Here is a 20,475-nt window from a genome sequence, read left to right as displayed (position 1 = left end):
AAGTGGGCCTGTTTGAAAATCCTGAGAACCAACGAATATGGTTCTGTGAACACCTCAGTGTGACTCAGGACCAGTCACCAGCAAGCTAGAGTAGAACAAAAGGGAGAGGCAAGCCAGGGTGACTGACCCCAGAACCTCAATCCCATCTGCACCAGGGTGGGGACAGAGGGGCCTGCCCACCCCAGCGGGTTCTTGCTTCTATGCAAGCCGCTGACGGCCCACTTTACAAGGTACAGCTGAGCTAGTCTTCTGGGCTCCCGAGCTATCGAGTGTCTGTTTCACAAACAAAACCTGACCCCACACCCCAGCTGGCAGCCCTGACCACAGCCTTGTCTTTCTGTCCTGGGCCCCAGGCTCCTCCGTCCACCCATCTTGTCCTGAAACTCATCCAGACAGAAAAGCAAGCAAACATTCTTCCTAGGACGCGCTTCGTGGTCGCTTCTCAGTTAAACTGTTGTGGCTAAGAGACTAGTAGTACTAGAAAAAGATCTGGAACGAAATCCCCACTGTGTCACATCAGAGCTATCTACAGGGAGACCTGGGGCATCCCAGGCTGTTAATGACATGTGCTTTTGGGGCACCTGGGTGGCTCGGTTAAGTGTCTGACTTCTGCCTGGGATCGGGCTCCCTGCTCAGTGGGAAACCTGCTTTTTCTCCCTCTGCCTCTGTCCCTCTGTCCCTCCTCCTTTAAGAGAGCTTGTGCTCTCTTAAAAACTTTTTTTTTTTTTTTTTTTTTTTTTTTAAAGATTTTAGGGCAGCCCAGGTAGGTGGCTCAGTGGTTTAGTGCCACCTTCAGCCCAGGGCGTGATCCTGGAGACCCAGGATCGAGTCCCATGTCAGGCTCCCTGTGTGGAGCCTGTTTCTCCCTCTGCCTGTGTCTTTGTCTCTCATGAATAAATACATAAAATCTTAAAAAAAAAAAAAAAAGATTTTATGTATTTATTCATGAGAGACAGACACCCCGGATGTAGGACTTGATCCCAGGACCCCGGGATCATGCAGATGCTCAACTGCTGAGCCACCCAGGCATCCCCCAAAAATAAAACCTTAGCCAATCAGTAAGTTTTAATATTAGTTATTAATTCACAAACTACAACAGGATCATAGACCCCAGGGCAAGCCACCTCTGCCCCTAACCCCCTCCCCCGTTTTAAAGGTAAGCCAGGTAAGCCCGGGGACCTGAGCCCCAGCAGGGTGTCTCCCAGGTGAGAGAGGAGAAGCTGTAACTCTGGAGGTGATCAGAGTGTAGGCAGGGCCCTGGGGGCAGCCGGAGGGCACAAGTCGGGCCACCCTGGGGGCCAGGAGTGGTCCCCGCTGGCGGGGACAGAAGCCTTGGCGTGGGATGAGCCTGGTGTGGAGCTGGAAGTGCCGGACTTCCCAGTGGGAACAGAAACTCAACAGCCAAGTCCACAAAGGGGAAGAAGCCATGGCAGCCCCGACACGTCGTCAGTGTGTGGTTGTGCCCCGCACCCCCCAGGAGGGCGGGGGGGCCCCCGTCTGCGGCCAGACCCTGAGCTCGAGAGCAGACCGGCAGCCGGGAAAGGAACAGAGAAGGGGAACCGGGGCCGCCGCCACCGGGACTCGCGTGGCTGGAGGCACAAAGTCCCCCCCCCTTCCTCTCCATCCCCGCTCCTCCCCCTGTGCCTCTGGGAGGGCTGCACCGGCGGCAGGGGGCAGGGGCACGGGCATCCAGCAAGGGCCACCTCAGTTGGCGGGGCTGCACTGCAGGACGTGCTGGGGAGCAAAGAGCTTGCGAACTCCCGCGGCCTCCTTGCCCTCCCCAGGCTTTCCGGGCACCGGCACCAGCACGTTCTCCTTGTTCTCCCTGCTGTCCAGCCCCGCGGGCGGGCCCGACGCCTTCTTGAAGTAGCAGAGGCGGCACACGGAGTGGTATTTGTCTGCTCCTCCGATCACCTCGACCTGGCCCCCGGACAGAAAGGGCCTGCACTGAGCAGGGGTGGGGGGAGCAGCGGCACAGCGCCCCCCCACTCCTCCTCCCCCCAGCAGGCAGGGGCAGGCAGGGGCGGGCAGGGGCGGGCAGGGGCAGGCAGGGGAGGCTACCTCCTTCTCCGAGCCGAGTCGCTTGGTGTAGGCGGCCTCGCGGAAACACTCCATGCACACGGCTGTCAGCTTCACGACGCTCTCGGCCAGAGGCACCAGGTTCAGGATGGTCCCGAATGCCTGCACTCCCCGGGGAAGACAGCAGGTGAGCACATCTACCTGGCCAGGTGGGTTTTCCTTGAAATCCTTGGACTCAGAGCAGGAGGCATGGAAACCTTGGCTCGGCTTGCTTTCCCCAGAGTGCCATCCCCTGCAGCAGACAGCATCCGGTCTGGGATGGACTCATCTGAGTGCCCAGGCTAAGTAAGGCACCCCCGGCTGAACGTGTGCCCAAGGGCCAAGCCCCGGTCATCCAGGGAGCACTGCGCTGAAAGAGGAGGCCCTGTTCCTGCCCCACCCCTCGCCCCCTCCCTCCCAATCCCTTCCCAAGGCCCAGCTCAGACCCCTTACCTTCCTCTGGAAGGTCCCATCCAATGCGGCCACGATCACGGTCTTCCCGGCGTTGGCCATAGTCTCACTGAACTCCACGATGTCTGGGAACTGGAAGGGGGCGGGATGGCAGCGAGCTTCAGCAGCTTCCGGGGGCCACGGAGGGACACTGTCACCCACCAGTGTGGACCATGAGAACAGGGCGACCCCAGCCCCCAGCCAGCACCCCAGACCAGGACACAAGTGTCTCTGTGCTCACCCTCACTCCACACAGCCACGCACACCCACAACCAGCCCCGTTGCCTGACCATCCACCAGCTCTCCACGACAGAACTGGTACGCTCCAGGCCCCAGCACATGGGACCTGTCCCTAGGTGATGCAGCCCAGCGGGAGGCAGTCTAATACCGTGGTGGCCAAAGGCTCAGGCTAGAAGGCTGCCTGCCTTAAACCCTGCTCTGGTTGGACCCATGTGTGACCTTGGCCATGACTTCATGTTTCTGAGCTGAAGAAATGGCAAGGAAGGCTCCCGGTATTGCTCACAGATCCCGGGCCCTCAAATAGTGAACAGATAAGGTGTCACTTGATGCCTAAGAGGGGTCAAGGTTCCGCCAGCTATTTACACAGAAGGCCCTGTGTTTACTTGGTAAACCAGCTGTCATCCTGAGGGGCCAGCGTGAGGCTGCTACTTGTGCAGATCCTTTGGGTTTTCACTGTGCAAGCATACTGCCTCCAGTGGACTGTGTCTATCTGGATTGCTCTTTGGGTTGTGTGAACGGGCATGTTCTTGTCTTGGGGCAGTGGGCCTCTCCCCACGCCGTTCAGGCCCGACCTGGCCCACTTACTGGGGTGTGAGGTTACAGAGACCTGGACAGTTAGCAAAGACAAGGACCGTGAAGGTGGCTAGGAAAACCAAGAGTGATTTGAGTAGGATTCAGACGAAGCCAACTCCGACTACCCTCTGTAGGGCTGGCCAGACCCAAGCTACAGAGGCAGCCCCCGCCCCACCCCACATGCTAGCATGGTCCCACACGCAACTGATGCCGACATTCAAAGATCTCACTTCGTCTCCTGTTCACTTGCCACCTCCCTGGGAAACAGTCCCCAGCAGGCGTTCCCAAGGTCTCAAAGATAAGGACAGCTCTGTGCAGATGGCCAGCAACACTTCACAACACTCGCTGGGAAGCACGTTACTGGCATTTATTTTTATTGCTGTTTGTTTTTATGTTATATGATGGGTTGACCGCCCGCCCTCCAAATTCACATTGAAACCTTCACCCCCAATACCTCAGCATCTGACCTCATTCGGAGGAAGGGTCTTTGCAAATGCCACCCAATTAAAGTAAGGTCAGCAAGGTGAGCGCCAATTCAATGGGACTGCTGTCCTTACGAGAAAGGGGCACTTGGACAGAGACACAGAGGGAAGATGCCATCTACAAGCCAAGAGCAGAGGCCTGGACTATTCCCATCCCAGCCCTCACAAGGAAACGAGCCTGCTGTCCACACCCTGACTTTGGGCTTCCAGCCTCGAGAATTGGGAGAGAATCAGTTGCTGCTGTGTAAGCTGTCTGCTCGGTGCCACTTCTTACAGCAGCCCTAGGCAAGTAATACAGGTTACGCTTAAAACAGAACTTCAGCGGGGCCTCTGGGGAGTGCGGCCTGTTAAACTCCAACTCTCATGATCTCCGGGTGGGGAAATGCTCAGCGGGGAGCTGGCTTCCCTTCTCCTCTGCCCCTCCCCCCACTCCCTCCCACTCTCTCAAATAAGGAAATACAATCTTTAAAAGAACATAAAGTAAACTAGAACCCAGGGTGCCCAGCTGGCTCAGTCAGAAGAGCGCCACTCTTGATCTCGGGGTGTGAGTTTGAGCGCCACGTTGGGTAAAGAGATTACTTAAATAAATAAAAACTCTTAAAAAATAAGTAAGGTGCCTGGGTGGCTCAGTAGGTTAAACGTCTGCTTTCAGCTCAGGTCATGATCCCGGGGTCCTGGGATCGAGTCCCGTGTTGGGCTCCTTGCTCAGCGGCGAGTCTGCTTCTCCCTCGCCCTCTGTGATCTCTCTCACTCCCTCTCAAATAAATTAACGAAATGTTTAAACTAAATAAATAAAAAACATAATAGAACTTCTAAGCACTTTACAAACTTTGGGTTTTCCTGGCAGACACAGTTACAACATGGGATCCATGTAGGAAAGTACCAGCAGAGGGTTCTCAGCTGGTGGCAAGTGTGCCCACTCGTGTCCAGCTGCCCATGCCACACCTCCGGGTGACCAGCAGCAAGCCCGCTTCCTAAAGGAGTTTTGATGGAGGGGACAGAGCCCAGAGCCCAGAGTAGAGATTAGGAAGCCTCCGAGTGGATTTGCACCTCCGTCATCTTTCTGCCAAGAGCTGGCTGGCTTGTGATGTGCGGCTGAGTGACCCCTGGCTCTGCCCCCGCTGGGGCCTCACTCCCTGGCAGGCACGCTGGCCTCACAGGGGCAAAGGCCACAAAGGACAGTAATAAAGGATGGACAAAGTAAAATATTCAGCTGTGGATGGTGAAACACTACATGAAATGCCACAGACAGAATTCAAAGGCCAATAGGGAGGATGTCACAGCACATGACAAAGTGACACCAGCCATCAAGTGCACTGGAAGAAAGATAAGCCAAGAGAAAAAGGAGTGAAAGCCCTTACAAGGCAATTTAAAAGAGAAAGTAATATAAATAGCCAATAAACATGGAAACAGATGTCAAGTAGCAGTAGCAGTAATTTCTCTGTAGCAGAGAAATGCAGTAGAACAGGGTGTGTGGGCATGGGTGTGCACGCATGTGTGCACAAACACGCACCCTCTGCCATTTGCCCTTTACACCTCTTCCTAGGGAATCTCTGCAAAGGCTCAGCGGTCCCACCGCCCTGTCCTCTGCGCCTGCTGTCCAGTCTCCACTCAGCCTGCCCAGAGCCCACCCACCTCCCTCCTACCGCAGACACAGCCGGCCAACAGCTCACTCTCTGGCTTTCCCGCAGGCCCCTTCCTAGCCACCCCACCTTAGCTCTGTCCCCCTGGCATTGCTTTTCAGGCCAGTTGTCTCCACCTGACCTAGGACATCGTTCTCTCCCTGGACTAGAAGGTAGGCTCAGGGGTGGAGACTCTGGCTGAATCCCCAACCCTAAGAACACAGCTGGTGTGGGGCACAAGCCCAGAAAGCATCGACGAATGAATGAATGAATGAATGAATGAATGGAATTGGCCCCTTGACCAGCAATTCCACTTAGCAGATAAATCCCAATACACCAGCCAGCAGCCCAAGATGCCCATCACAGCCTTCAAATGCACATGCCAGGGGGCTGGCCTAAGTGAGGTAGTACATTTGTAAGCACTCGTAAGGATGGGTACACTTGCTGATACGGGTAAACGGCCCACAGTGTGATAGGAGGCCTCTCTATTTAAAAATGCACGCCGGGGATCCCCGGGGGGCTCAGGGGATCCCTGGGGGGCTCAGCGGTTTAGCGCCTGCCTTGGGCTCATGGTGTGATCCTGGAGTCCCGGGATCGAGTCCCACGTCGGGCTCCCTGCATGGAGCCTGCTTCTCCCTCTGCCTGTGTCTCTGCCTCTCTCTTTCTCTGTGTCTCTCATGAATAAATAAATAAAATCTTTAAAAAAAAATAAAAAATAAAAAAATAAAAATGCACGCCTATAAAAACTAGACAGATGTAGAACCAACGTGTAATGGGGCTTTGTTTGTTGTTCTGGGTTGTAAAAAGAGAACAGCAGCCCAGCAGCAGGAGCTGGCCTGGCCCTCACAGCTGGGTCCTGGAGTTATCACGTGGAACATAACTAATTTCATGGAGCACGAGCATCAGGCAAAGCCACTCTACGACTGCAATGTGTCAAGACAAAAACAAGACCCTCCATAGTCCTGTCTGAGCGCAGACGTGAACATTCAATAAGCTACAAGGGACCAAACATCCCCCTGTCCTGGCCAACAGGAGTGACTGCTGCTGGTTTATAGACTCCACTTCAGCCTCATGGTTCCCCCTCCCTAGCGAGAAGGTTTAGGATCCCGGTCAGGATCACCCTCCTTCCTGAGGGCGTTGAATTGAGAACTAAGCTAACCTCCTAAAACACTGTCCAGAATGACCCCTACAAGCCCTAGTCCTAATAACCAAGCCCTCTCCAGCCCCTCAGTGGGAGAGATGCCCCCGGTTCCCAAGATGGATTCTCCCTGCAGCAATCACTAACCACTCACCAAACACACACACAAAAGAATTTCAGGGCACAGGGACCCTGGGTGACTCACGGGGTTAAGTGTCTGTCTTCAGCTCATGTCATGATATCTCAGGGTCCTGGCATCCAGCCCTGTGTCGGGCTCCCTACTCAGTGGGGAGCCTGCTTCTCCCTCTTCCCCCGCCTCCTATCCCTCAAATAAATAAATACATTCTTTAAAAAAAAAAAAAAAAAGAGGTGGGGTGAAAAACAGTAAAGGGGACCAGGTGCCCAAATTCCAGTGGCAGGTCAGTAGAGGCCACACATGCAACCTCTAGGTATGCCACCCCGCACCAGGGACCCCTAACGCTTTCCCAATTCCGTTCTCTTGATGCGCCCTCCCAGGGCAACCTGAGGAGCCAACAGCAAGCCTCCCCATCACTGACTTGGAAAAGAGTGAGCCAGGAAAGGCTTTCACGCACGATTTTCAGAAAGACAAGGGAAGGAACAGCAGCAGTTAAAACAAACGGTACAGGGGCACCTGGGTGGCTCAGCGGTTGAGCATCAGATGCCTTTGGCTCAGGTTGTAATCCTGGAATCCTGGGATCGAGTCCCACATCAGACTCCCCAAGGGGAGCCTGCTTCTCCCTCTGCCTATGTCTCTGCCTCTCTCTTTCTGTGTCTCTCATGAATAAATAAATAAAATCTTTAAAAAATGAATGAATGGAACACCTGGGTGGCTCAGTGGTTGGTGCCTGCCTTCGGCTCAGGTCGTGATCCTGGGATCTGGGATCAAGTCCCACATCGGGCTCCTTGCTTCTCCCTCTGCCTGTGTCTCTGCCTCTCTCTCTCTCTCTCTCTCTCTCAGTCTGTGTCTCTCATGAATAAATAAAGACAAATGGTACATCTGTAAATAGCAAGGATATGTGAATTAGAGCAGGACTTACACAAAAAGAACTGGAAATCCCAAATAAAAAGTAGGCTTTGAAAGCACACACACTGGGAGATGTTCCCAGAACACCTGCCAGAGGTGGGGAGAGAGATTCAGAGTGATAGTGGCTTCCTTCTCCCCACCAGGCATGGGGACACAAGTGCTCACATGTCAAAGGCACACCAGACACCAAGCATAGAACCTCCCAAGACACACTTTCCTGAGAGCAAACCTGTTACCCGTTACCTGCTCAGGCCGGCAGCCACAGACCAACGGCGGCCTTCTCCTCAGCTGCAGGAAGAGCTACTGCTTTTCCAAAGCAACGGGGAGAAACCATAGTCAAGGTACCCTTTGCCCTCTACTTACCATAGAGAACATTAAAGACATTTTCCTACCAAGACGCACAAAGCTTCCCACCAACACATCCTAGCTGTAAGAATTACTAAAGGATGTACTTCAGCTGGAAGAGGAACAAGCCAGAAGCAACAGTGAGCCAAGCAAAACATTCTTACACACCAGTGTTGAGAAACTGGCTTGAACTCATGGCCCTGAGATCAAGAGTCATATGCTCTATGGACTGAGCCAGCCAGGCACCCCAAGAAACCTAATTTTTTCCCCTCATTGTAAATATAAATATATATATATATAAAATATATTACATTTTTTTTTTTTTTAGGGGAGAGGGGAAGGAGAGTCTTAAGCAGGCCTCATGCCCAGCACGGAGCCCAATGGGAGGCTCCATCTCACGACCCTAAGATCATGACCTGCAACGAAATTAAGAGTCAGAGGCTCAATTGATTAAGCCACCCAGGCACCCCGCCTCACCCCTCTTTTTATTGTGTATATATATATATATATATATATATATATTTTTTTTTTTTTAAAAAGGTAAAATAAATCCCTTAAAACATGAAAAGCAGTACGGGGAATCCAGAGGGTATTCAGACACCAGTTAAAGCAAGTGAACTACAGACCAGGAGTCCGTAGCAGAAGGCCAGACAAGCCAACTTACAAACTGCCCTTCATCGATGCCTATGACAGCCACGCCTAGGGCCTCCTGGGCCACGTCCCGGAGCAGGCAGGCTGGCAGTGCCTCCATGGTGTTCCTGGGGAGAGAAAGCCAGCGGTGAGCCAGGGACCGGCTCCCAGGCCCACCCTCCCCGCAAAGCATGTGCACCGTTTGGCCGGAGCTTGAAGTTAGCGCCTGTGAGAGGGCATCTGGGGAGAATAAAGACCCATGTTCAGAAAACCAGTTATTCAACACAAGTTAGGCCACTTGATGCTCTGGACCAGAGATGAGCAATGTGTGATATAAAGCTTAACAGGGACTCAAAAGCTCTGCTTCTGTTCAGGGGGCCAGGGCAGGCGAAACGCTTTCTTTCTCTTAAAAATGGGAAAAAGAGGACGTAAATACAACTCAGCCTGCACTCTAGCTGTCTTTATTACCAACGCGGTCATGAGATATAATTTTTCACTTCTTTCTTTTTATGGAGGAAGGGGCACACAAAGGTAAAGTTGCCCCAGGGAAAGTCCAACGTGGTCCTGGGCAAAGCATTAGCACCAGGCCCCGAGCTCCGTGTGTCCCCGCAGAGAGAAGCCTGAACTTCAGCCCGCAGCGCCAGAGAGTTCCCTCCGTTGGGCTCCTGTGGCCGAGCGGAGGATTCTTCCAAGATCGTGGGGCTATTAACTGGCAGAGCCAAGGTTCAAATCCAAGGTCATAGCGCTGCCCTATGCACCCCACAGGGAGAGTCGTATTCACAAGAGCTTGAAAGCAAAAGGCCATGTGTGGGAAGGTTCCAGTGCATTACGCGGCACGGTGGACCCCACCCCGCCCCCACACCCAGGGCCTTTTCTGAACAGGGATGCTGTTCTCTCTCCCCCGTCTTTTGAAATAGTCTCTGTGTTTTTCTACAATGTTGTTTTCTTCTGTGTTCATTTTTCCTGCTCTAACTAGCCTTCTGAGGGGCTTGTACTCCCCTGCCCCTTTTTAAAGATTTTATTTATTTATTTGAAAGAGAGAGGGGATCCCTGCGTGGCTCACTGGTTTGGCGCCTGCCTTTGGCCCAGAGCGTGATCCTGGAGACCTGGGATCGAGTCCCGCGTCAGGCTCCCTGCATGGAGCCTGCTTCTCCCTCTGCCTGTGTCTCTGCCTCTCTCTCTCTGTGCCTCTCATGAATAAATAAATAAAATCTTAAAAAATAAAATAAAATAAAATAGAGAGCACGTGCACACAAGAACAGGAGGAGGGGCAGAGGGAGAGGGAGAAGCAGTCTCCTCCCTAAATGGAGGCTCGATGCCAAGACCCTGGGATCACGATCTGAGCCAAAAGCAGACATTTAACCAACTGAGCCAACCAGGTACCCCTGGGGGCTGGTACTTTCCAAAGGCTCAGCAGCCTGTAGCTGTATTTAGAAAAAATAAAATACAACCACTGCTCAGTTATTATCTTGCTATAAGTCTACTCCAAGATCTGGCAAGAGCAGGAGATGGTATTTCCTGCATTTTAAATTCCCCTTTCCCACCCCAAGCCAGAGAAAACCAGAGGGTGGGCGAGGGCAGCATCTCTGGAGCCCTGTCATTCCCTCCAAGGGCTGAGTCACAGCCATGGCCCGTCTCAGCTTCTGTGGCCCAAGTGAGAGGGCATGTGTGCGGCTCCAGGCCAAGTTCAGACATGCCCCTGATCTGACTTATCACTGCGCAATGCGGCCTCCTCTGCTCGCACTGCTCTCCCTGGATGTGCCCCTGGCCAGTGCAGCAGAAGCAGACACATGTTTTAGGGAAGAAGTAACTGGAAGACCTAAATGACCTGCATAGGGCAGCATGGCTGGAAGCACCGGTCACTCACATCCTGATGCTTTAACTCCAATTCCTAGACACTATCCACCCCACCACCCGCCCGGCTTCAGAAACCCCACATTCCCACCCTAAGCCACACATGGGGCAGTCCTGAGACTGCAAGCCCTCCCTGTGGCACAGCGTGGCTCTGCCGCTGGGGGCTCGGGTGGACAAGTGCAAAAGACAGAGGTAACATCTCAGGCTCAGAAATCTGCAGCCAAGGAACAGGCAAGAGTAAAATTAAACTTAACCCCTCATTCCCGACCTCAGGTTGCAGACTGAAACGTCTGCAGGGCACAAGGCAGATAAACACAAAACTGGGAAGCATGAGGGCACAAGACAAGAGTCAACCAAGATAAAACAACCGAAAAGCTAAATGAAAAGCAACATGCACGCTAAACAAAACCAGTTTGCAACCGCACAGATGTAAGCTCGGCACTATGGACCATCGGGGCAGGGTCAGTATTTGTTGTGGGGGCCGTCCTGTGCACTGGGAATTCAGGAGCATCCCTGGCCTCTCCCCACTGGATGCCCATAGCATGCCCTCCCCTACTCCAGCTGTGAAGACTACAAATGTCTCCAGACATTGCCAAATGGACTCTGGGGGAGCGAGAGGGGGAACAAAATCTCCCCTGGTGAAGAACACCGGGCCAGAACTCTGTGAAAGGCCAAGTCCTAGGATCCCTTGCCAAGCGACCTTGAGAGTTTGCTGAGTTGCACGTTTCCATGCCGCCCATCGGCATGGCTAACCAGTCCTGCTGAAGAGCGCTCTGACAGTATGGCCTATGCCCTTGCGCATTTTCACCAGGTTTCCGGAGGAGGTGCTGGGACAGGACAGGAGAGAACAGGAACTGACCGGTCATGTGTGGAGAAGCTGTTGCTGTACCGCGTGTCTTTGGCATACTTGATCACCAAGCACTTGTACTGGGCAATCTGGAAGCGACGGACCCTTCTCATCAGCTCGGTACTGCAAGAGCAGAGCACTAGGTGAGACCCAGGATGTTAAGGAAGTCCCCATCAGTACAAGTGGGGCTCCCCCCCACCCCTGCTGGGGGTCTACAGCCTTAGACCCACCAATGGACAGAAAGACCAGGGAGGACAGAGGGTGGTGGTGGCAAGGAACAGAGGTCAGGTGATCTGGGGAGGGGGTGGGGGAATAAATGTCTCAGGGATCTGATGGGGTGAGTAGAGTCAAAGGCCTCCGACAGAGAAGAGGGGTCTGGATTGCATCCCCAAAGAGTCCGATCCCAGAGGTCTTCACATGGTCTGCATTGACTTCGCAGAGTCTTTTGTTGTTGTTGTTGTTCAAGAAAAAAAAGCAGTTACCTCTGGGTCCCAGAGCCCACCCTGGCCTGACCGTGGTGGGCACCAGGTTTGCCCTGCAGTGACCCCCCCAGGGCAGAGGGCGTCACTCAGGGGGCCGACTAGCCCTGCCTGGGTCAGGCCACCATCCTGTCACATCAGGGGAGCAAAGGCATCCTGGCCGGACTCCTTAGTGTGTAAACTACTTAAGGAAACAAACACTCGGAAGGGAAGGAGGAGTGTGGATGCTGCAGGGTGCACAGGACCCAGCTCACCGAGGACACCATTTTAGAATTAATATTTTAAATTGAAAAAAAAAAAACAAAAACCGGAAAAGACTTGGCTGCCCCTTTCCAAGAGAGCTTTAGTGGGAGGGTGGGGGGAGGGAGGACTACACCCTCAGCAGCCATAACCCGCTGCAGGGGGGCGAGGTGGTGCCATGACCCCATGGAAGGGTCTGAACCCCGCGGGCAGGGAAGGGGTGCCCTCCTGCAGGACCGCATGGGGCGGGAACGCGTGCTCGGTCGGGGGGAGGGGTCGTCCTGCAGGGGGGCACTGAGAGGGGCAGCAGGGGAGGAGGACGGGCCCCCGGAGGGGAGGGGGGAAAAGGCCGTCCCCGCGAGGACATTACTTATTTACCTTTTTCCTGAGAACATGGGTCCTAGAATCACCTAGGAGAGAAGGAGAGGTCACTTCGGGGCCCGCTGCGCACGGACGGCAGGCCAGGGCCACAGCCCCAACCCCAACCCCAACCCCAACCCCAACCCGCACCCGGGTCGCGACCCCCGCGCCGGCACCTGGATCTGCCCCCGGGTCTTGCTGGGGGAGCCGGGCAGCACGGTGGGCAGGTTGATGCAGCTCATGGCGCCTGCAGGAAGCCCGCAGCTCGGGGGCCCTCGGGTGCCACCGCCCAGCAGCCTGCCCCGGGTGCCCCCGCCGCCCGCCTTTATCCCGGGCACGCTGGCCAATCGGGAGCCGGCGCGGGCGCCCCGCAGCCAATCAGCGCGCGGCCGCGGACTGGCGGGAGATTCGAGCGCGGCCCGCCCCTCGTGGGCGGCCCCGGGACCCCGCGGGCTCGCGTCCCCAGGACCGCAGGCCCCGCCCCGGCCGCCGCCTCTGCGGGGCCTCTAAAGGGCCGGGGCGCGCCCTCTGGCCGGCTGCGGCGCGATGGAGGGCCCGGCGCCCTGGGAGCGGCTGTCCGAGGAGGTAGGCGGGTTGCGCCGAGCGGCGCGCGGGGCCTAGAGGCCGTTCCCCCCGGGAGGCGAACTTAGAGACCCAGAGCCCAGGCCGCCCCGGTGCGCCGGCCGCCCCGGTGCGCGCTCCCAAAGCCCTAGCGCCCGCATCTCCTTCGCTTCCAGCCACAGGCAGGCTCCGGGGCGCCTGGTCCTCAGGGCTGTGCTAATATCCGCAAAGGAGTCCCAGTTCCCGACACTGAGGTCCCACAGCGTGGATGGAGGATGTGCCGGGGGTGAAGGACTCGGACAAAGCACTCACTAGGGTTATCACTCAAGTGTGATTTCCTAACTAGTTTCCCTGCATTTCAGGCTGTATTTTGGGTTGGTTTGGCTTGGTTTATTTGTTTTCCGGTCACGGATACATGTGAGAATCTGATAAGTTATGCATTCTGCCCCCCCCCCCCCTCAGAAAACCCCGTTCTCTCTGCGTCAGAAACCCGTTGCATTATTGTTATTGTACATAACGACAGGGAAGATGACGGTAGCAGTGACAGCGTGTGCCGGTATGTGCCGCAGGCACAGATTGTACAGGATCTAAAGAACGCTGGTCAGGCACCTCGGTCCACGGGAGGGGGCCGTAACCCACGTTTGAATGGTTAGTTTTACTTCATTTACATGCTTTATGTCCTTCAACCCTGTGATGCTACTATTATGCCCATTACATAGATGGGGCTGAGGCCCAGAGAGCGTAAAACAGCCTGTAAGGGACAGAGCATGGATGGCACTCAACCCATCTGACACCAGAGCCCAGGACCCTTCCATGAAGCCACCCCGTCTTAAAATTTCCCATTTTAGGCTTCACTCTTTCTCCTTGCCTTTGAGCTCTTTCTCCAAAACCTGGTTCCTTGCTACTCTCTGCATTAATTCTGTGTCTTAGCCTGACATCTGAGATCCTCTCCCCGTAGTCCCTCCTTCCACCTCACCTCTGCGTCTCTGTGGTCTGACTCACCAGCATTTCCAAACTGACCTTTGATTCCTCTCTCCTGACCTTTGTTTCTTTGCTGTGACTCCTGCAATCAGAATCCCGCCCTCTCATGGGCGCCTGAGGGGCTCAGTTGTTGAGCGCCTGACCCTGGTTTTCAACTTAGGTCATGATCTCAGGATCATGGGTTCCAGCCCCGTGTCCAACTCCACACTGACTGTGGGGGATCTGCTGGAGTTCTCTCCCTTTCCCTTTGCCCCTCCCCCTGCTCAGGTGGTCTCTCTCTCTCTCTCTTAAAATAAATGAATAAAATCTTTAAAAAAAAAATCATGCACTCTCAGAGAAGATCAGCTGCATGTCACTTTCTCTGCAGTGACCACCCCAGCTTCCCGGCTTCCTGCAGTAGGACTGGTGCCCACGGTGGCTTAACCAGGACACATTTATAGGACTTCATCTCCCCTTTAAGGCTGTCCACTAGTTTAAGGCATGGCCTCACTCTAGACCACGACTCTGGGAGCACCTGCGATGTATGTGATGTACCTAATTAATTGGTGTGGGAGGAGAGTGGGGTGTGGGTGATCAGGCTGGAGCTTGGAGGGGCTCGAAGGACGCTGAGGGCATCTGTAGAGCCTGAGCTATTGGGGGAGGGCTTCTCAAGGCAGAGAGGAGCATCCAGACATTTGGAGGGGTGGGGTATGCTGTGGAGAAGAAAGGTCTTACACAACCTTCTATGTTCTGTAGGAGCTGGAGGATCAGTACAGCCCCAGCAGATGGGTCATCCGACGTGGAGCCGAAGAGGCCCTGAGGACCTACTCACACATAGGAGATGAGGGTACTGGGGGCCCTCTCCATGGATGTCATGGGTGGACTTTGGCACGTGGCAGTGATTCAGAATGCCCCGGGGGCGGGAGCAGGCTCTCAGGGGGATTCCCAAAGTCCAGGCACTGCGTAAGCCTCATGGGCTCGGGGCCAGGCACCCAGCAGCCCTCGCTGCAGGATGGCCAGAGGCAGGACACATCCCACAAACCGTGTTCCGCCTCCTCTCCTGCTTGGCCAACCATGCCCAGGCCCGTAAGGCCACATGCCGCAGTGGCACAGTGAGGTGGAGTAAAAGACAGGAAGGCCTTCCAGGAGGGCCCGAACTTAGGATGTAGATGCTATTTGTAAAAAGCCAAGAAGACTTGTTTCTTTTAAGAAATCAGGGCTTGGGAACCTGGAAGCAAGTGAAGAAGCCTTAAGGTTAATTCCCTTGAGGAATTAACAGGAATTTTCTGTCCTGTGTCTCCAGAGTGTCATACCACGATTTTAACACTCACTGAAGCATTTGCGCTGGCTTGGGGGAAGCAGGCTTCTTAGAGGAAGTGTGAGAAAGCCGCCAGCCTTTCCTCTGTAGGGAAAATTGGATGTTGGCAAATCTGCTTTGTTTCAGCAGCCTGAACAGAGCCGTAGGGTTGGTGGTTCTCTAAACTGAGATAACCCAGTGGAAGAACAGGCTCCTGGAGGTTTATTCCAGCATATACCAGAATCTTCCCTGATCCAACAGATGTGGGGTGAAGTAGTGTCCTGGGCTCTTCAGAATCCTCTGCTGTGCCCAGCTCTGTGCCAAATACACGACTATCTGGTCAGTAAGTCTGAGTGTGTAGTGAAACCTACATGAGCTTGTAGAAAACCTTTTTTTTTTTTTTAAGATTTTATTCATTTATTAGAGATAGAGAGAGAGAGAGAGAGAGAGAGAGAATGAGCCAGGGGGAGAGGCAGAGGGAGACGGAGAAGCAGGCTCTCTGCGGAGCAGGGAGCATGCTGCGGGGTTTGATCCCAGGACCCTGGGATCATGACCTGAGCCAAAGGCAGATGCTTCACCGACTGAGCCCCCCAGGCACCCCAAAAACCTTTTTGTCTATCTTACTTGTCTTGAGGAAGAGAAGAGCCATCCCCATTGAGAAAGCGCATCACTCATAAGGAGCCAGAGTGAAGAGGAGTGTGTGCCCATTGCCCTCAGAGGCTCCCACTAGTGATTTCTCTCCACACTGTGGACAGCTTTATTTTTTATTTATTTTTTTTAAATTTTATTTATTATTCATGAGAGACACACAGAGAGAGGCAGAGATACAGGCAGAGGGAGAAGCAGGCTCCACGCAGGGAGCCCGATGTGGGACTCAACCCCAGGACTCTGGGATCATGACCTGAGCCAAAGGCATTTGATGCTCAACTGCTGAGCCACCCTGGTGTCCCTTTTTTTTTTTTTAAGATTTTTATTTATTTATTCACGAGAGACACACAGAGAGAGGCAGAGACATAGGCGGAGGGAGAACCATGTGGACAGCTTCAAGTACATAGTCCACTCGCCTTCCTGTTTCACTGCTGTAGTTGGCCCAGAGGAGGGGCAGGCACCACTGACCCATTCTGTGGTTGCAGAATGTGAGCCTACAAGCAGGGGGACATTAGCGCCAGGTGAATGAACAACAGCCACGCATGTGCAGGGCTAGAGCCCGTCTCTATTTAAAATGTTGACATTTTGTTGGCCATGGACATTTAGCCATTCCTTTTGATTTAAAATATGTATATATCTATATAGGGGCGCCTGGGTGGCTCTGTCATTTAAGTGTCTGCTTTCAGCTCAGGTCATGATCTCAAGGTCCTGGAATCGGGTCCCAAGTTGGGCTCCCTGCTCCGTGGGGAGTCTGCTTCTCCCCCTACCCCCTCTGCCTGCCATTCCCCTGCTTGTGCTCTCTCTCTGTCAAATAAATAAATAAAATATATATTTTTAAAGATTTTATTTATTTATTCATGAGAAACACAGAGAGGAGAGAGAGAGAGGCAGAGACACAGGCAGAGGGAGAAGCAGGCTCCATGCAGGGAGCCCGACATGGGACTCGATCCCGGGTCTCCAGGATCATGCCCTGGGCTGAAGGCGGTGCTAAACCGCTGAGCCACCCGGGCTGCCCTAAATAAAATATTTTTAAAATAAAAAAAAATTATATATATATACATATACATGTATATATAGAGATATATATTGCATATAAATATTACTTCTTTTTGGGGTGCCTGGGTGGCTCAGTCAGTTGAGCATCCAACTCTTGATCTCAGCTCTGGTCTTGATCTCAGGGTCCTGAGTTCGGCCCCACGTCGGGCTCCATGCTGGGTATAGAGACTATCTTTTAAAAAAAATTTTTTTAATGAAATATTATTTATCTTTGTATTAGTCAATTTGGTCTCCCAGTGCAAAATGCCATAGAATGGGTGGCTTAAACAACAGGAATCGACTTCTCACAGTTCTGGGGGCTGAGAAGTCCAAGACTGGCCAAGTGCTGGCCAGTTTGGTTCCCTAGGGAGAGTCGTCTCCCTGGCTTGCAGACAGCTGCCTTGTCCATGTGTCTTCACATGGCAGAGAGTGAGCGAGCCCTGGTCTTTCTTCCTCTTCTTGTAAGGCCACTAATTTCATGACAGGGGCTCCACCCTCATGATCCCATCCAAACCTAACTGCCCTCTTATGTGATGACATTGGATGTGGCACCTTTGGGAGGTAATATAAGTGTTGGGGGAGAGGCGCCTGGGTGATTCAGTCAGTTGAGTGTCTGCCCTCCAGTTGGGTCATGGTCCTGAGGTCCTGGGATCCAGCCCCACATAGGCTCCCTGCTAAGCAGGGAATTTGCTTCTCCCTCTCCCTGTGCCTCTCCTCCTGGCGCTCTCTCTCTCTCTCTCTCTCTCTCATGAATAAAATCTTTCAAATATAATAATAAAATAAATGTTGGGGAAACAAACCTACAGCCCAACACAATCTTCATTACTGAGTTTTTGGTGCTGACCCCCCACTCCTCCACCAATGTTGTACCCAAAGCAAGTGCCTCACCTTACCCTACTCAGTGAGGTTAAATAACTTAACCAAGCTCACGAAGCTTATGATGGTGGCTGCCTCCCTGAGCTGAGCTTCCAGGTGAGCATGGAGCAGGCTGATGGGGTGAGGTGGATCAGTCCATGTCCATGAGTGTGCACCGCCAGCCTCTCCTGGAGGGGCTCCCCACACTGGGTCAGTGCTGCCCGCCCACTCAAGGATTGCCCCGGAATCAAACTTACAGGAGGCCACAAAGGGACACAAAGCACAAATAATGAAAAAGAGTCTCCTGCCAAACCAGAAAGCCTCCCCACAAAGGACACAGAGAGAAAGAAAACGTGTTATTATTAAGTAAGAGGTAAACCAAACTGCAATGTGCCGCACAGGCAAGCCACTAAAGACCAGAAAGAAACCTCATCCTTTTATACCGGCAGGCAGACACAGCCCATCACATACCTGTTCTCGAGATAAATGGCACCTCTGCTCAAGCAAGAGACAGCACCACACTAGTTTTTCCAAATTGCACCAGGTAATTAGGGTGGCCACCTGTGCTTGCTAATTGCCTGTATCCAGAGGAAAAAGAAAACTTCCTGCCCTCCCACGGAATCTGGGGGTAGGGACTCTGGCTTCCTTGATGATTACATTTCAAAGAGATGGCTCTCCCTGGTCCTGGAGGAAAACATCCCTAGGTCCCATAACTGGCAAGAGATTTGGTTCGGTTTTAAAAATATTTATGTATAAAAAATAAAAAATAAATTTAAAAAATAATAAAAGTAAAAATATTTATGTACACCTCAGAGGGGTAGAGAAAGGATTTACTATGAGTTTCCCAAAATAAATGCTCTAAGAAAAGGGAAGGAAGAAGCTCTCTTTTCCTTTTCTGCACCAGGGAGACTCAAAAAAAAATTTTTTTCTTGCTTTTGATGTGTATTCACCCTTACAGCCGTTGACCTATTACCGTGCAGCAGGGGATGTTCTGCTCTAACAAGTAGATGACTTTTATCTGCCCTGAAGACCTGGCCTCGCTAAGACTGGGCACACGGGAACTGCTGAGTGAGCATGGGCAGAGAGCAGGGGGGGCTGCTACCGGCAGGCTTGCAGAACGATTTCCTCTATCAGTAGTTTTAAATTTGTTTTACCAGGACTCTTAGTACCAATATATTGTACACTAAATGAAGGAAGGAAGGATGGGTGGGTGGATGGGTGGGTGGATGGATGGATGGGGTGGGTGGATGGATGGATGGATGGGGTGGATGGATGGATGGATGGGTGGAGGATGGATGGGGTGGATGGATGGATGGATGGATAGATGGGGTGGATGGATGGATGGATGGATGGATGGATGGATGGATGGATGGATGGGGTGGATGGATAGATGGATGGGTGGGTGGATGGATGGATGGGGTGGATGGATGGATGGATGGATGGATGGGGTGGATGGATGGATGGGGTGGGTGGATGGATGGATGGATGGATGGGGTGGATGGATGGATGGGGTGGATGGATGGATGGATGGGGTGGGTGGGTGGATGGATGGATGGGGTGGATGGATGAATGGATGGGTGGGTGGATGGATGGATGGGGTGGATGGATGGGTGGATGGATGGATGGGTGGATGGATGGAGTGGATGGATAGGTAGGTGCATACGTGCAAACACACATACATAGGCACACAGTAGGTGCTGAATGCTGTCTCCCGCAGCATCCAGGCCCCCAAACCACGCCCTTCTCCAGGAGGACCAATCACCAGTGAGGTGGGTGGAGCCTCGTGATTGACAGCCTCTGGTAGGGACCCAACCTCGGAGAGATCCCTCCTACCTTTTTCCAAGGCTCGGGTGATCTTGGGCTTTTTCCTCTCCACCAGAAAAGTGAAAGAAAGAATGCCAAGGCACAGAAGGTACAAGCCCCAATTTTGTTTGACCTTGCTACACACCATACAGGTAACACAAAATTTACCACCTTAACCATTTTAAAGTGCACAATTCAGTAGCATTTGGAACATTCACAATTTGTGCAACCACCTACCACTACCTGGTTCCAAATCGTTTTCATCATCCCAGAAGGAGACCTCCTACCATTAAGCAGTAACTCTCTATTTCTCTCCTCTTACCAATTCTGGATATTTCGTATGAATGGAATCATATGCATGTGGCCTCTTGCATCTGGCTGCTTCTCCTTGGCATAGTTGGTGTAGTGCCTATCGCTACTTCATGCCCTTGTGGTGTGGGCATACCACATTTTAAAAAAATATTTTATTTATTTATTCATGAAACAGAGAGAGGCAGAGACACAGGCAGAGGGGGAAGCAGGCTCCACGCAGGGAGCCCGATGTGGGACTTGATCCCAGGACTCCAGGATCACGCCCTGGGCCAAAGGCAGGCGCTAAACCTCTGAGCCACCCAGGGATCCCCAACATACCACATTTTGTTTATCCATTCATCCACTGACATACATTTGGGCTGTTTCCACCTTTTGGCAATTGTGAATAGGGCTGCTGTAGACATTCGTTTACAAGTTTTGGTTTGAAAGCCCCGATTTCTTATTAAGTATGAAACTACGTATAATCTAAATGCTCACTTTTGCTTTGTGTACTTAGCTCATCATGGACCAGGAGCAGACAGGGTAGGGCTCCCGGCGCCCACACACCACACTTTAAGTAGCTCTGTTCTGCACCATCTTGTCTGTTTTTAGGTAACAGTTCTTATCTTATTACAAAAGGAGCATATGCCTACTAAAAGGGT

General features: G+C 52.9%; 2 protein-coding genes across 11 annotated transcripts in view; one reads left to right on the top strand and one right to left on the bottom strand.

Moving 5' to 3' along the window:
* Positions 1–1,059: 1,059 nt before the first annotated feature.
* On the bottom strand, positions 1,060–12,820 carry TK1 (thymidine kinase 1). 2 transcript variants are annotated; one of them, XM_025999860.2, is made up of 7 exons: positions 12,540–12,803; positions 12,382–12,413; positions 11,297–11,407; positions 8,618–8,711; positions 2,512–2,601; positions 2,062–2,181; positions 1,060–1,920 (listed from the first exon to the last, which is right to left on the bottom strand). In XM_025999860.2, the coding sequence occupies exons 1-7, from the start codon at positions 12,603–12,605 to the stop codon at positions 1,705–1,707; spliced, it is 729 nt and encodes a 242-aa protein (XP_025855645.1). In that variant the 5' UTR covers positions 12,606–12,803; the 3' UTR covers positions 1,060–1,704. The 2 variants fall into 2 exon arrangements, with proteins under 2 accessions (XP_025855645.1, XP_025855644.1); XM_025999859.2 differs by having other exon boundaries at positions 1,368–2,181; positions 12,540–12,820.
* Positions 11,308–20,475, top strand: part of AFMID (arylformamidase) — a 21,521-nt gene continuing 12,353 nt past the window's right edge. For 2 of the 9 annotated variants that reach the window (XM_072746541.1, XM_072746537.1), the window contains exons 1-3: positions 12,846–12,948; positions 13,448–13,572; positions 14,641–14,731. In XM_072746541.1, coding sequence (XP_072602642.1) covers positions 13,570–13,572; positions 14,641–14,731 — 94 coding nt within the window. In that variant the 5' untranslated portion in view covers positions 12,846–12,948; positions 13,448–13,569. Of the gene's footprint in view, positions 11,428–12,774; positions 12,949–13,386; positions 13,573–14,640; positions 14,732–20,475 lie in introns of those variants that run through there. The other 7 variants (XM_025999434.2, XM_072746536.1, XM_072746538.1 and 4 more) reach the window with 6 other exon arrangements.

The sequence above is a fragment of the Vulpes vulpes genome, chromosome 2, assembly GCF_048418805.1.
Source record: "Vulpes vulpes isolate BD-2025 chromosome 2, VulVul3, whole genome shotgun sequence".
In the NCBI taxonomy this organism is placed as follows: Eukaryota; Metazoa; Chordata; class Mammalia; order Carnivora; family Canidae; genus Vulpes; species Vulpes vulpes.
This window is presented reverse-complemented; position numbering and strand designations above follow the sequence as displayed.

Coding starts and splice junctions, on each gene's coding strand:
- TK1 (XM_025999859.2), bottom strand. CDS start 12,605: ATGAGCTGCATCAACCTGCCCACCGTGCTGCCCGGCTCCCCCAGCAAG. Junction 2,602..8,617: donor GCATCGATGAAGGGCAGTTT/GTAAGTTGGCTT, acceptor GCCCCCTTCCAG/TTCCCAGACATCGTGGAGTT. Junction 2,182..2,511: donor ATGGGACCTTCCAGAGGAAG/GTAAGGGGTCTG, acceptor CGGGGAGTGCAG/GCATTCGGGACCATCCTGAA.